This window comes from Saccopteryx leptura, chromosome 5 (genome assembly GCF_036850995.1).
Source record: "Saccopteryx leptura isolate mSacLep1 chromosome 5, mSacLep1_pri_phased_curated, whole genome shotgun sequence".
Taxonomy (NCBI): Eukaryota; Metazoa; Chordata; class Mammalia; order Chiroptera; family Emballonuridae; genus Saccopteryx; species Saccopteryx leptura.
This window is the reverse complement of record NC_089507.1, coordinates 104443302-104459612: the sequence shown is the minus strand read 5'-3', so window position 1 is coordinate 104459612 and position 16311 is coordinate 104443302. Positions and strand designations below refer to the sequence as shown.

Below are 16311 nucleotides of genomic sequence, written 5' to 3'. Positions count from 1 at the left end.
ACTCCTCATCACTGTCAAAACTCCCATCCATTAGCTTGTCCTCATCTGTGTCTGATGATGAATCACTGTCTTTATATATTGCCTCATCCTCAGTTCCATCTATGGCATTTGAAATACCACACTTCTTAAATGACTTGACAACCACTGTATAAGACGCACCCAGTTTTTAGACCCCAAATTTTTCAGAAAAGGGTGTATCTTATACATGGGGGAATATGGTATTATTCTCCTTACATGTAGCTCATAGGGATTTTGGCTCCCCTGTGATCATGTAGCTGGTTGGTAGCAGAGGTGGAGACTAGCAGCGAGAACCACAGGCCCAGTCTTCTTTCCAGTGACCTTGCAGCCACTTGAGTCCAGTGACCAGGAGCCCTATTTCAGTGTCTCTTCCATATGAAAGATTAGTGCTGGGGAAACCCAGGGCATCGTGATGTGGAAATATCCATAGTGGTACCAGTTTCTTTCCTCCACTAATACTCAGCCTTATACCATGCTCTGCATATTATTCCAAAAGCTTGATAAACTTCATCTGGAAAGCCCAGATATACTTACTCCCTAGGAATAAGAAGAGGTTTAAAGCCTGTTTTACTGGACTCCACCTGTTCTTAACAAGCTTTGAAAAGTTAATAGGCTGAGAAAGCTGTTATCAGCTTGTCACTTGACTAACCTGTTTCTGAAGAATCAGTTTCTTTCCCTTCACTATTTTTGACTCAAAATGAAACTTCAGGTAAACACAGTATGAAATATAAAACCAAAAAATTACTATCCTATTATTCATAAATAAACAATAAGTAAGGCTTCACAGGTACATATTAATACAAAATATTTATCCCAATACCTTAACTGGTGTTACTTAATAAATCACGCTGGTTTCTTAAAGAGTTGTCTTCTTTGGTTTGTGTTAAATAAACATGAAGGCTACTGATCTAGGAATATTTCATGTTTTTAAACGTTTTGGTTTGCGTTCTGTAGAATCAGCAATGATTATTAAATATTTGCTGTAGGGCCAGTGGCCACCGCCGGCGCCATGCAGGTTCCCATTGGATTCAGACAGACAGTAAAAAAACAGTACAGCCAAAAAAAACGGTGGGCCATTCCTTTGTTAAAAGTCTTGCACTGGCCGGTGAACAAACAGGCAGGGAAAACACTTCTCTCTCATTCAGAGCTCCCTAAGCCCTGACGCATTCTCAGGTTCCACAACCAGGTGAATCTTCTCCGGTTCCTCCTAGAATCAAAGGCCTCACCAGACTCAGCAGAGCTAGCAAAGACCCTCAGCTCTGGTTCCCTTCACTCCTTTCGCTCTGCACAAACTGGCTGCTTCAGCACTCTGCATTCTCTCCTCTCTCACTCTGCAAACATGGCTTCTTTCTATCTCTTCCGCTGTCTCTCCGCACAAACATTAGCAAAACAATGGCTCTTCCAAGCAGGAAGGTAATTTGCAATTTCACAGACCACATACACCTGGTGCTGCCCAGCCCCCAATGCAAACTATAAGCCAGGCAAACAAAAATTATATTTTACAAACTTATTTGACCAGCATTCCACCCTTTTTGCTCGTTTTACAATCTACACCACAGGTATCTTCCACAATGGTCCTTGTGTGAAGAGTGGGATACATTGCATAAACAGAAACAGTACAAACTATAGCAATAGAATTAACAAATCATAAGCTATGGGCAAAACAAGAGAGTTGTCAGCGGCACCAAGAGAGGCAAATCTTTCCCTCTGGCAGAATACAGGCCAGAGTTCTATCTGCAGACAGCACAGTAGCAGGTACCAGAGGCCGCCCCAGGCTGGCATACCAAACCTTATTGGCCTGCACACCAGGGTCTGCTGGTTGGATGTGCTGCAAGATGGAGAACTCATTATGGGCCATAAAGAAATTACAAAGGTGCCCTTCATAATGCTGTCCCCTGAGCACTGAAGGAATAATACACTTCTTCCTTAGGTGGCCAGGTGCTGGTTGCCCAAGGAGTTAACTGGAGGCCCACCTCTAGCCCCTTTTCCCATGGTGCCAACAAGGCCACGCATCTCAGATGGGGGACATGTACAGTCCAGGGCCAAGTCCATCGAAGCCGTTGGCCTTTAAGAAGGGCTGTTGGGGCAGGCAAGAGCACGTTGCCCTGCTGTCCAAAACCTGGCTTGAGTAAAATGTCCTTGGTGCATATCTGCAACTGAATGGGGCAGCTGCCCGATGCAGGAGGGCCTCTACTGGAGCTGGGCTCCCCCATCGAGGTCTCTCATTCAAAATCTAGAGTACTGTCTAAGCAGCGTGTCCATCCAGTAAGAGAGCCGGTGCCCCCCTCCTGTCACAGTCCCTGCTTTAAGAGTCCATTATAACGCTCAATGATACCAGCAGCCTGGGGGTGGTAGGGAACATGGTACTTCCAGTCCACCCCCAGCTCTTGAGCCCATTGCCTCACCATTGAACCAGTGAAGTGGGTACCATTGTCACTTTCAAGGACCAGCAGTCGCCCGTATGCAGCACTCAGGCGGTCCAGAGCCTGTATGACTGCCCTTTGGTCTGGGTTACGGGCGGGGTAAGCAGCAAGCAGCCCGGTGGCAGTATCTACACAGGTGACTGCATACTGGTACCCTTCTGACTTTGGTAAGGGTCCAATGATGTCTATCTGCCATCGTGTCGGTGGAACATGACCCCTCTGGATCTGTCCAGGTGACACCAGCGGTCTCTGAGGGTGCTCCTTGGAACATACTGCACATTGCTCACAGGCTGCAAGTACCTCTGCATAGGACACAGGCAAGTTCCACGCTTTAACTGTAGCCCACATAGTTTTCTGTCCCGCATGGAGCAGGCGCCGGTGGAGCTACTGCGCCACATCACCTGCAGGTGCAGTCTCCAACCATCGCACCCTTGCCCAGGTGTCTGCCTCATCATTCCCAGGATGGGCTAGAGGGGCATGCCCTGTGACATGATATACTGTCACCTGCTTCTGGTGTCCTATTTCCCATAAGTCCTGCCACATGGCCTGACCCCATAGTGGACGGTGCATTACCATCCTGTGGTTAGTGTGCTAAGTAGCAATCCAAAGGGTCAGTCCATGATAGCCCAGCTGTCAGTGCAGATCACCAGAGGTGAAAGTTCATTATGGGCAACTAGCCAAACAGCTCTTAATTCCACTCATCGGCTACTCTGGCCACTGGCCTTACACTTGCAAACTAGTCTTTATTATTATAACTTGTACAATTTTAAGATATCTCTTTACTGAAAGAGATGGTCACAAACTAAAAAGGAACATAATTAGGAATGCAGGACATATTTTAGAGGTAAAAAGGGCTAACATAATTGCATTGGAAGAGAGCCAGAACCCAGTGTTGCAACAGACACAACATAAGTGTTCATTAAACGTCCTACAGCCGCTGAGCTGAGACAGAGTAAAAACTTGGTTAGAAATCAGTCCAATTTTCAAATCTTTATTGTTTTCCAGATACTGGCATCGATCACTAAACCCCAGAAAATTGGTAGAAGTGAAATTTTCTCACTTGAGTAGAAATATGACTTTACAGAGAACAATGAAGCTGTACAGACTTCCGGATGTAAGTAAAAATGATCTGCTGTTTTTCAAGACTGTAATATTGAGGCTTTTAATGTAGACAATTATTTGCAGGAGTCTTAAAAACTGGCTTATGTATCTGAGGCTCTGAATAGGCAGTTGAAAGGTCTGTGTAAAACTCAGGGGCTAGGAAAAGTAAGAGAGTGCACTTGGAAATACCAGTTTGTTTTTTTAAGGCTGTTTAATTCAGTTTGTGGTTGGATGGGATTAAGTTCTAGACATGTAAGTTTTGAACTTTTGAATATTATGGTCTGTTAAGAGAAGAAAAGTTACAGGCTTCTGATGAAATCTTAACTCAATGGAACTAAGGTATAAGGTTTAGAGGACAGACCTCAGAGAGGAAATAATGTCTTAATAAATAATCTTTTTAAACTAGCAAATTTCCAATATGAGAAAATTGTCTCTATTTTAATAAGGGAAAATGTATTTTTTTATTATTAAAAATGTTTTTATTTCACCCATCCCTCTACTACCTCCCCTATGACACTTATCAGCTTGTTCTGGGTCTGTTTCTGTTGTGTTTTTTCATTGTTTTTGTTTGTCTGTTTTTAGATTCCACATATAGGGGTGCACAAAAGTGATTTACCATTTGTATGGAAAATAATACGGTAATTAATAAATAATAGTATCAGAATAAACTCTGTTTCATGTACTCATAACTATAACCTCCTTTTACCCACCCTGTATAAGTGAAATCATACCATACTTGTCTTTCTGACTTATTTCACTTAACATAATACTCTCTAGGTCAGGGGTCGGGAACCTATGGCTCACAAGCCAGATGTGGCTCTTTTGATGGCTGCATCTGACTCGCAGACAAATATTTAATAAAAAAAAATAACGTAAAAAATATAAAACATTCTCAGCCTGACCAGGAGGTGGCGCAGTGGATGGAGCGTCAGACTGGGATGCGGAAGGACCCAGGTTCGAGATCCCGAGGTCGCCAGCTTGAGAGCAGACTCATCTGGTTTGAGCAAAGCTCACCAGCTTGGACCCAAGGTCGCTGGCTCAAGCAAGGGGTTACTCAGTCTGCTGAAGGCCCGCGGTCAAGGCACATATGAGAAAGCAATCAATGAACAACTAAGGTGTTGCAACGCGCATTAAAAAACTAATGATTGATGCTTCTCATCTCTCTCTGTTCCTGTCTGTCTGTCCCTGTCTATCCCTCTCTCTGACTCACTCACTGTCTCTGTAAAAAATAAATAAATAAAAATTAATTTAAAAAAATATATAAAACATTCTCATGTATTACAATCCATTCATTTCCTACCGCTCATGTTCATGGTTGCGGGTGCCTGGAGCCAATCACAGCTGTCCTCCGGGACAACTCCAAATTTTTATTGGATAATGCGTAACGTACACGGTTCATTGTATGGCTCTCATGGAATTACATTTTAAAATATGTGGCGTTCATGGCTCTCTCAGCCAAAAAGTTTCCCGATCCCTGCTCTAGGTCCATCTATGTTGTTGCAAATGGCAAGATTTCATTCTTTGTTATTGCTGAGTAATATTTCATTGTAAAAGTTTTAATGTGCTTACCAGTCTTGGCTGGGATGGTGTATTAGTTTATCTATTGCTGTGTAACAGCTACAAATGTAGAGGCTTAAAACAACAGCTTTACTGTCTCTAGGTTCTGTGGGTCAGGAGTGAAGGCACAGCTTAGCTGAGGCCTCTCTTTCCGTGTCTCTCACGAAGCTGCCATCAAGGAGTCAGCCAGGTCTTTTCTGAAAACTGGGCAGGGGTGGACCCACTCGTAGCCTCACAGGGCTGTTGTCAGGTGTGAGCTCCTTGTGGGCAGTTAGACTGAGGGTCTCAGTTCCTTGCTGCAGTCCACACTGCCTCAGTTCTTTGCCACATGGGGTTCTCCGCAGTGTAGTTACAATATGCCAGCTTGCTTCATCAGAGCCAGTGAGGAGAGTCCGTAGCAAGAATCCTCCAGCAGGATGGATGTTAAGAGCCTTACTCCCAATTCACAAAAGTAACCTCCCATCACTATTGCCATATTGCATTGGTTAGACACACACATCAGAGGTCTCACTCACACTTAGGAGTGGATAAAGGGCATAAAGACCAGGAGGCAGACCTCACTGGGGAACATTTTAGAATCTGCCACAGATGGGATCTTGTTTGAAGTTTTTATTTCTTCTGAGTTATTTTATTTTGGTAGTATTTTCAAGGTAGTTTAGTACTATTTTAATTTGGCTAAGGTCATACAAAATGTGACCATGTTCCTCCTCAAACGTGGCAAGGACCTCACCTGTGGCCATTCTGGGTGCAGCACACTCCAGTCCCTTTTTTCTTTTGGTCAGTGAATGTAATCAGAGGCTGCACAAATTGTGTTTTTTTGTGTTTTTTTTGTTTTTTTTTCTGATAATAGACAGAAATCACTTAATGTTTGGCCTTACACAGAATTTAATAATGAGAGAGCTGGAGGTGAAGGAAAGCAGGGTCATTATTCTTGGGCTTCACAACCTGGCAGAAGGATCAGAAGGCATGTTTTTCCCTTCTATCTTAGCTGTAGATGCTAGAAGTAGGGGCTTGAATTAATGAGCTCACTGCCTCTCTGTGACGCCAGGAAGAGAGGGGGAACACAGAACAGGTGAAAATAACGCAGTGATGTGAAGAAGCAGAAGAAGGAGCGGGCCTCTCAAGCTAGGGCAACAGAAAGGAAGGGAAGCGCTTGGAGGTGTAGGCTGTGAAATTAAGAAATAGGAAAATGTTCAGAAAGGTCACACTACTGTGACAGTCAATATTTCTTGATTCTTCCAAAGCTGGAAACAATTTCTGCTAATGGCTAAGACCCAGAGCCACTGTGAGAGACAGAGTCACAGGGGCACAAATGTCAGTGAGAAACGGGCACAGCACCCAGCTGAGATGGAACACAGTGACAAAAGGCACTGTTTATTCTCACTGTCCTCCTTGCCAGTTGTTAACTACTTTGCTGTTTGTGATTTGAATTAAAAACTTTGAGCACATCTGCTTTTTGCAGTAGAGGCTAATGTTGTACTTTATTGGTCCCCCCAGTTTCAGCATGTTGAACCTAAGGCAGTCTAGCTTGTTCCTAAGGAAAGTGCCCACTTATACATAGGTTGCCCAAAAGGGAATAAAGATTAGAGAGTTTCAGTACCTATTGTTGGTGTATTCGATGATTAGAATTTGAGCTGCTAAAAGTAGTTTTGACTTGACTTCATTCTTCAGCCTTTATGTTTTTGTACAAGAATTAATCAGTGCAGGTAACAGTTGGTAATAAGTCACTGGTTAGGCATTGGTTTTGTTTTTTTTTTTAATTTATTTTTTACAGAGACAGAGAGTGAGCCAGAGAGAGGGATACACAGGGACAGACAGACAGGAATGGAGAGAGATGAGAAGCATCAATCATTAGTTTTTCATTGCGCGTTACAATACCTTAGTTCATAGATTGCTTTCTCATGTGCCTTGACCGCGGGCCTTCAGCAGACCGAGTAACTCCTTGCTGGAGCCAGCGACCTTGGGCTCAAGCTGGTGGAATTTTTGCTCAAACCAGATGAGCCCGCGCTCAAGCTGGCGAGCTCGGGGTCTCAAACCTGGGTCCTCTGCATCCCAGTCCGACGCTCTATCCACTGCGCCACCGCCTGGTCAAGCTAGGCATTGGTTTTTATTTCCCCAATTAACTGAAGTTTATAAAGTGTTCTCGCATATATATGTTATTCAGTATATTCTTTTTTTTTTTTTTCTTACAAGGACAGAGAGAGAGTCAGAGAGAGGGATAGACAGGGACAGACAGACAGGAATGGAGAGTTGAGAAGCATCAATCATCAGTTTTTCGTTGTGACACTTTAGTTGTTCATTGATTGCTTTCTCATATGTGCCTTGACTGCGGGCCTTCAGCAGACCAAGTAACCCCTTGCTGGAGCCAGCGAGCTTGGGTCCAAGCTGGTGAGCTTTTTGCTCAAGCCAGATGAGCCCTTGCTCAAGCTGGCAACCTCGGGGTCTCGAACCTGGGTCCTCCGCATCCCAGTCCGACGCTCTATCCACTGCGCCACTGCCTGATCAGGCTCAGTATATTCTTACAATAACCTTTTGAAGTTGGTACTTCTTAGACCCATTTTACAGATGAAAAGGCTTATGAAGTTTGACACTTAGACAAAGGTCTATCATTATTAAGTGGAGGTCTTGGGATGCAGGCCCCAGGCCTCTATTTGCCTGTTAGATCCCTTTGCTCCTGCCATTGTCTAACTTATCTCTGGGGGGCATCATGGTTCAGTCTCATCAGATGTCTTACTGTGCAGCCACTAGAGCATAGCTTAAGACAGGAAAGGACAACTGTCAAGGTCCAAACAGCTTTCATTGGCATGTTCCAGTCTCCCTCCCGCTTTTTAAGTCATAGGGAAGGGAAGAAAGATAAAGAGGAATTTATTAATGAAAAAGAAGTAGAAGAGAGGGAAGTACAGTATTGGAAAAATTGGAAGGTACTGACAACAGTCTCTTGAGTTAGAAGCTGGACAATGCAGTATATACCAGATCACCTCTTCACAGGTAGAACCACCACTAGCAGATGTGTCATTAGGACAGTTGTGTATCATTAAGCATGAAGAGAAGAACCTCATTGAAACTAATTATTGCTCTGTGGATATCTTATTTTTGGATTCATTATTACTTTTTCTGCTTAAGGTGCCTGCTTTGTATCTTTTTAGTGGACTTCTGAATATGAGCTAACATTTATTGTGGCCATCATGCTAGACATTGCGCATCTGTGGTCTTGTTTATTATTCATAACGATCTTAGGTATACAGGTCATTTTCCCCATTTCACAGAAGACGACATGAAACACCAGACTTACTTGCCCAGTTTAAAGTGAGGACAAAACTATTCTGGAGGCTATGCCATTAGCTACTGCTATCTAAAATACTAAGGTTTTTCCAAGAATAATACATTTCTCTACCTACCCTCCCCCCTTTTTTTACAAACAGAGAGACAGACCGATGGACAGACAGACAGGAAGGGAGAGAGATGAGAAGCATCAATTCTTCATTGCAACACCATAGTTTCATTGATTACTTTCTCATATGTTCCTTGACATGGGGTGGGGGGGCTATAGCAGTGCAGGTGACCCCTTGCTCAAGCCAGCAACCTTTGGGCTCAAGCCAGCGACTCCACACTCAAGCTGGTGAGGCTGTGCTCAAGCCGGATGAGCCCACACTCAAGCTGGTAACCTCGGGTTTTCAAACTTGGGTCCTCCATGTCCCAGTCCAAGGCTCTATCCATTGCGCTACCGCCTGGTCAGGTCATTTCTCTATCCTTTTAATGTTAGTTTGTTTTTCATTTGGTGTTGAGCATTTCCAAACAAAGTTGGATATTTTTTTTGTCAGTGATTGTAAATATGGAGTAATTTGAATCAGATAAAGAACAGGAATCAGATTAATCTTCCAGTGTTTTTGCTGTGTTGCAAGGACACACTTGTGAAGACATGCTAAGACACATAAGATGTTCCAGATTTAGCAGCAGTAGACTTTTTTTAGTGTCTGCCTCCTTTTTTTGGGTGGGGGAGAGAATGAGAAGCATTGACTCATAGTTGCTTTCACTTTAGTTGTGCATTGAGTGCTTCCAAGAGAGAGGGGAGAGAGAGCAGGAAGCACCAATTTGTAGTTGCTTTCACGTTAGTTGTACATTGACTTTCTTGTGCGTGCCTTGACCGGGGCTGTGCCAGTGTCCCTTTGCTCAAGCCAGTGACCTTGGGCTTTTTATGGCAGTGACCTTTGGGTTTAAGCTGGCTAGCTTTGGAATTATGTGGACGATTCTCTTGCTCAAGCCAGCAACCTGACACTGAGAAGCCTGTGCTTAGAGCCAGCAACCTTGGGGTTTCAAACCAGCAACCTCAGCATTCCAGTTTGATGTTTTATCCACCGTGCCACCACCAGCCAGGCTTTTTAAATCAAATAAATAACCATAATCATTGCTTACATCTCTACTCTGGAATCTTGGCCTTAAAACATTCATGCCACATAGTTTGACATACAACACAGCTTCTGTTTTTTGGTAGATTCAGAGCTTTATTCCCTTTATACCCTTATAAGCAGATTTCACACGAATTTCAATGTACATAGAGGCCAATGAGTAATACATATTAGTTGGACCATAGCAAAAGATGTCTGATTGAGATAAAGAGTTTGCTTATGAAATTTAAGGTTTTTCTCAGTTACTAGAAAATACTTTTTGCTGTTTTTATAATACTAAAAAAATTTGCATTTACTTTCATTATCTCACAAGTATACTGTGAAATCTTCAAGAGCCTATATGAAATGTGCGCTTATATGTTCTTTTGTTTTAAAATTTCTAACTTAATTTCTAGTAAGACAAATAATGGAATGTAACCATATTAGCAAAGCTCATTGGAAGTAAGTACTCAGTGATTTTTCAGAGCATAAAGGGGAGCTGATCAAAATATTTACGAACAGCTGCTTCCAGGATGTTGATTTTAGTGGTTTTGCATATGAATATTGCATGCGTGAGAACTGCTGCAGAAGAATCGTTGGCTTTAGAAAGCTGACAAGCCTTTTCTTCTTCTGTTTTCTATTAACGTATCATGTGTCCTATTACTTTCAATGGTTAATCTAATTGCTTGATATTACTCAACCAGTAATAAAAGAAAAAAGTCTAATATTGAGAAAGGCTATTTAAAATTTATCAAGGTCGTCCTCATAGCAGAAAATAATCTTTTTAATTACTGCAGTATGCATTCTGTATGATTTTGGTCTTCCAACTAGTATTTAGAAATACATATTTATTACATGTAACAGTATTGGGAAACATGTAGGTTCCCTCTTCCCATGAATTGCAGTATAAAAATACTACCAATACAAAATTGGCTCAGGGGAAACAAAAGAAAAATGTAATTTCACGCCTGGCTTGCGTGTAAATGCCAGCTCATAGAAGTATTGTCTTTTTATAGCTGGCAGTGACTTTTTCCATGTCTGTATGTAGCCTTCACCTCACCTTGTAAATGAGTGTGGTACAAATCATAGGAATTCATTCAACTCATATCCATTGCCCTGTGTGCCTGAAGGGTTAGTCTGGGATGGGAACCAGGATGTGCAAATTTCTCATCCTCTGGCTTTGAGAGCCACAAAAAGCTAGAAGTACTGGTTCCCTTTTAAATGTTAAGGACTTAAATTCTCTTAAACTATTAAAGTATTTTAGCTGCATTATGTTTTTATAGATTACATAAATCACAGTTGGGTTTTACACAGTAAACACTCAGCTATGGATTATTGGGTCTGTCAGTACAAAGAACACATCTCCTTCCCCCCACTAATCAATAAGCATTCATTGTCATGGAACCTTAGAAACCTCAGCACAACTAATATCAAGCAGAGCCAGCATGCAAGGTGAAAACCTATTTTCCACCTGGGCTTCTACTGTAGTACTAGTCTGGGGCATGCAGGAATCGTAGTGATCTAATTTTGGAGGCAGTTCTCAATTTAAATATATTTATAAATAATTAGGAGGGGAAAGGTGTAGTAGCAATGTTCCTATATAAGTTATCCTTTAAATGTAACCATTATTTCTTCAAGAAAAAAAATTAACTGGAAAAATGAAATTGCATTCCTAAGATTTTAGTGTTTTGCTTGTATAAATAAGCATTCTAGGCTTAAGTGTCCTGGTGTCTAGATAGTTCTCCTAGAGAGCTAAATGGTGTCTAGAGCTCTTTTCAGGTTAGGAAATCAAACAAATCCTGACCATTATTATTCTTATAACCTAATGGAAAATGTGACACTTTGGAAGAATGAACTCAAGTGCCTATTCTGATCACCTTTAATCAAAAGATGGCATGAGAGGCCCAGGCCAGTGCCTGGCAGCCAGCCATTTGCCTTTAGAAAACATCTTGGCTATTAAGACACTTGTCTTCTTAAAAATGAAACTGCCTTTTGACCTAGCTGTCCCACTTTTAGGAATATATCCTAAGAATACAAAATCACTGATTCAAAAGAAGATACACACTCCCATGCTAATTGTAACATGGTTTAGAATAGCCAAGATCTGGAAACAGCCCAAGTGTCTGTCAGTAGAAAAGGAAATTAAAAATTTGTGGACATAGATACAATGGAATACTACATGGCCATGAAAAAGAAGGAAATCTTACCTTTTGCAACAGTATGGATGGACCAGGAGATTATTATACTAAATGAAAAAAGCCAGGCAGAGAAAGACAAGTATCATGATCTCGCTTATATGTGGAATCTAATGAACAAAGTGAACTGAGGAATGGAATAGAGGCAGAGGTGGGGTCACAAGGAGCAGAAGGACAGCTGTCAGAAGGAAGGGGGCTGAGGGGATGGGATCAGAAAAGGTGAAGGGATTAGTTAATTATATACATAACACATAGATACAGAAAACAGGACAGCAAATCAGAGGGAAGGGGGTAGGTGTACAACGGGTGTATGGGGGACACAAGGGTAGGAGGTGAGGGTATCATATTGAGTGGGACACTTAAATCCATGTTAACACAATAAATTAAAATTAATAACTTTTTTAATTAAAAAAAGAATACGATGTTGAAATCACATTCTCACTGGTTTTAGAAGGTGTAAGGAAACATAAGGACTCTAGAATTTGGTATAATACATGGTTTAGGGTAAAAAAAAAACACTTGCCTTCCCATTCTGATCAGTATGATTTCATTTTTGTTGCTCACAAGAACAAAATAGCTACATCATTTTCACAGGCCATTGAATAAGTTTCTCAACTTCTCAATTTTGTTTTCAGAATGTCAGACATGGCGGTTTTAAAGCACAGTACTCTAGAAGACATGCTAAGATTGCTCTTGCCCTGTCATGTAGGCTGTTTAAATTCTTGACACTAGTCTATAGCTTAGCTTGGAGTATTCCTTTGATTTTGTTTGGGTCATGGGCAATATTGACCAAGGACTTAGCGCGTGGCGATAAAATACAGCACATTGTCTAGCACAGGGGTCGGGGAACTTTTTGGCTGAGAGAGCCATGAATGCCACATATTTTAAAATGTAATTCCGTGAGAGCCATACAACGACCCCTGTACGTTACACATTATCCAATAAAAATATGGAATTTGGTGTTGTCCCAGAGGACAGCTGTGATTGGCTCCAGCCACCCGCAACCATGAACATGAGTGGTAGGAAATAAATGTATTGTAATACATGAGAATGTTTTATATCTTTAACATTATTTTTTTTATTAAAGATTTGTCTGCGAGCCAGATGCAGCCATCAAAAGAGCCACATCTGGCTCACGAGCCATAGGTTCCCGACCCCTGGTCTAGCATATATTCTAACTCAGTGCTTCTCCAACTTTAATGTGTATACGCATCACCAGGGAATCTTGCTGAATAGCAGATTCTGACTTGGTAAGTTTGGGGCGGGGCCAAGAGTCTGCAGTTCTAACAGGCTTCCCCGTGACACCTATATAGGTGGTCTGCAGACCACACACTTCAGTGCAAAGTACTTTTTACTCTTCTGTATTTAAACTTCCCGTTTTGTTTTCATTCTAACAAGGTGACAAAAACTTCAGGCTTAAGACCAATGGAACCAAGAGATATCAAAGCAGTTCAAGAATTAACCAACGGTTACCTGAAGCGGTTTCATCTCGCCCCTGTGATGGATGAAGAGGAAGTAGCCCACTGGTTCCTACCCCAGGAGCACATCATTGACACCTTTGTAGTGGAGGTAAAGATAAGGTGATAACAGTAGTTCTGAAAAGTATGAAAATACTGTACCATTAAGTCTGTTTTTCAAGAGGATCACACAGTGCCATTATGTTCCTCTTCCTCCATGACTTACTGCTTCTATTCCAGATTTCTGCTCACCCTGCCAGAACCAGGTTTTCTTCTTACACTTTCCAGTCCTGGATAAAAGCACACTTGTACTGCTTGTGAATAGAAAATCACGATACTTTTACATTGCTACTTGTGAAATTAATTGCTTTTCTCACTTTTGAGAAAAGCCAATTTGGGTGACCTCCTTAGAGGTAGATACATTTCAAGGTTTAATATTCCTTTGGTTTTGCAAAGCTGGAACTGAACTTCCTTTGGTTGAGATTCAGCCACATAACCTTGGTCAGAGGAAGGAAAGAAAAGTAACAGTTTAGATTTTCTGATTATTGGTTAGACAAATTTAACATAAGAGATTTTAAAACCATTTTTTAAAAAGTTTAGAATTTTTTGTACAAAGGCCATTTCACTTAGAAGCTCTTTTGGTTGAAGTGGGTTTGGGTTCAGAAGTTGGGATTTAAACTGGTAAGTACTGGGAGGAGAGAAAGGAACAAGATCAGTTAGAAGCTACTGGAGAGACCTGTTCACTATTTAGTTGTGGAAGTGTATTTTTAGCCTTGTCAGGCATATTCTGGATATAAGATTATGGCCAAGTTAGGGCAGGAAGGGTGGAGGAGACAGGGACATTTTCTAAAAACAGTTGAGCAGTTTTTGTTTTTAAACTTTTTTTTCTAAAACAGTGCTGGAATGGATATCTTTGTGTACAGATTTTTTTTTTTTTTAAACTAAGTGAGAGTCTGGGAGGCCGACAGACTTCTACACGCGCCCCGGCCAGGATCTATCCGGCAATCCCCCTACCTAGAGATGCTCTATCCATCTGGGACTGTTGATCCGTTGCTCTGCAACTGAGCTATTTTAGCACCTGAGGCAAGGCCATGGAGCCATCCTCAGCTCCTGGGGCCAACTTGCTCGAACCATTTGAGCCATAGCTGCAGGAGGCAGGGAGAGGGGGAGAGATATAAGGGGGGGAAGGTGAGGGGTGGAGAGGCAGATGGTCGCTTCTCCTGTGTGCCCTGAGCAGGAATTGAACCCAGCACTTCCATAAGCTGGGCCAACACTCTACCACTGAGCCAACTGGCCAGGGCATGGTATATTCTTTTGGTTGAAGAATATGAAAACAGTCTTTCACACAGAGTATGGGAGATATGTAAAAGAATGAGTTTTTCATTTTCAGATAATTGTGGATATTTTGTATCTGAAATCATATTAATGAACTTTTTAGACTCTATTAGATCAAAATCCATTGGTTTATCTTGTTTTTTGAATGACTTTTTTACTAGTGAGTTTTACAAATTATTATGTCAATCATTTGGAAAACACTGGTTCACTGAGTTACATAGATCTTCCTAATATTGATGTATTATTATATAATACTGTACAAGGAAAATCACATTCATTGACATTATACCATTGTCATCATCAAAAAAGTATAAAATATTGCTTCTTGTGGAGGATACTGGTTTTTTTAAACATCTAACTTGCACCTGAAAGTTCAACTGCAAGTTTTTCCCTTGAAGTGACAGGGTCACATCACAGGTTTTCGGATGTGTCAAATACCCAAGTCTGAATGAACAGTTTGCCAGTCCTACTTTAAAGTGATGTTCCATGAAAAAAGTGGCTAGTCAGCTCACAGCTCACACTGAAGGGCTTCTTGAGACAGTCTTCATGTTTCAGTCTGCAGTGAAATGCTTCACACAGAAGATTAAAAAGATGAGTTAAATGTTATGAGTTAATTTGTAATCAAGAATTCTTAATCAATGACATCCTTATGTGAAACCTGTTTCTAACTGTGAGGGTGTGGTGATGATGAATAAAGTGGCTACAGGCGCAGTTTGGTGCCACTGCCTTGTTTTGCGTTGAGGCACCAGCACTTGTACCACCATCGCTTTTGCAGTCTTCAGTGTAGATGTCCACACGATGAACAAACAATGCAGATAACTTCTTAGTGCTCTCATGGAAATAGTTTCCACCTCACAGACTTTTGAACAGGTCTCGGGTACCCACAGGGATTCACGGACCACATTTGGAGCATTGCTGCCCTCACGTGTCTTTAGAAGTCAAACTGCTGAGTCTCAAGAGTCACACACATCTATAGCATTACTAAAGATGGCCAAATATCTCTTAGTAGATCATAAAAACTCCTGTTTCCTCACATCATCACTAACATGTGAGGGTATTTGTTTCACCTTTCTATTTAAAAATTTTAATAAGCTTGTCCTTTTCTGAAAAATAACTTGCTGAGATTTTGATAAAAATTACATTAAATCTGTAGATTAATTCAGAAAGTGATTAATTTGACAAGTCTTATGATCCTGAACATGGTATGTCTCCATTTATTTTATTAGTATTCTGTAATTTTCAGCATTCAGATACTGTATGTTTTTTTAATTGAATTTATTGGGATGACATTGGTTAATAAAATTATATAGGTTTCAAGTGTACAGTTCTATAACAATCATCTGTATATTGTATTGTGTGTTCATCACCGAAAGTCCAGTGTCCGTCACCATTTATCTCCCCGCACCCTATTCTCCTCCCCCACCCCCTTCCCTTTGATAATCAGCATATTGTTGTCGGTGTCTATGAGGGGTTTTTGTTTTGTTTTTTTTATTTCTTTGCCTTTTTCACCCAGTACACAACTCTCCTCCCTTCTGACAGGTGTATGTTCTTTTATCTGTGAGTCTGTTTCTCTTTTGTTTGTTTATTATAGTACATATATGAGTTAAATAATATGGTACTTGTTTTTCTCTCACTGGTTTATTTCATTTAGCATAATAATTTCCAGGTCCATCCACGCTGTCTCAAAGAGTAAATTTCCTTCTTTATGGCCAAGTAGTATTCCATTATATAAATAAACCATAATTTTTTTATCCACTCATCTACTGATGGACATTTGGGCTGCTTCCAAACTAGCTATTATAAATAACACTGCAGTGAACACTGAGTACATATATTCTTT

General features: G+C 41.2%; 1 protein-coding gene across 3 annotated transcripts in view; it reads left to right on the top strand.

Annotated features, from left to right (window-relative positions):
* Window positions 1-16311, top strand: part of NMT2 (N-myristoyltransferase 2) — an 89756-nt gene that overhangs the window by 63129 nt on the left and 10316 nt on the right. For all 3 annotated transcript variants that reach the window (XM_066386652.1, XM_066386654.1, XM_066386653.1), the window contains 2 exons: window positions 3447-3555; window positions 13078-13248. In XM_066386652.1, coding sequence (XP_066242749.1) covers window positions 3447-3555; window positions 13078-13248 — 280 coding nt within the window. The remainder of the gene's footprint in view (window positions 1-3446; window positions 3556-13077; window positions 13249-16311) is intronic.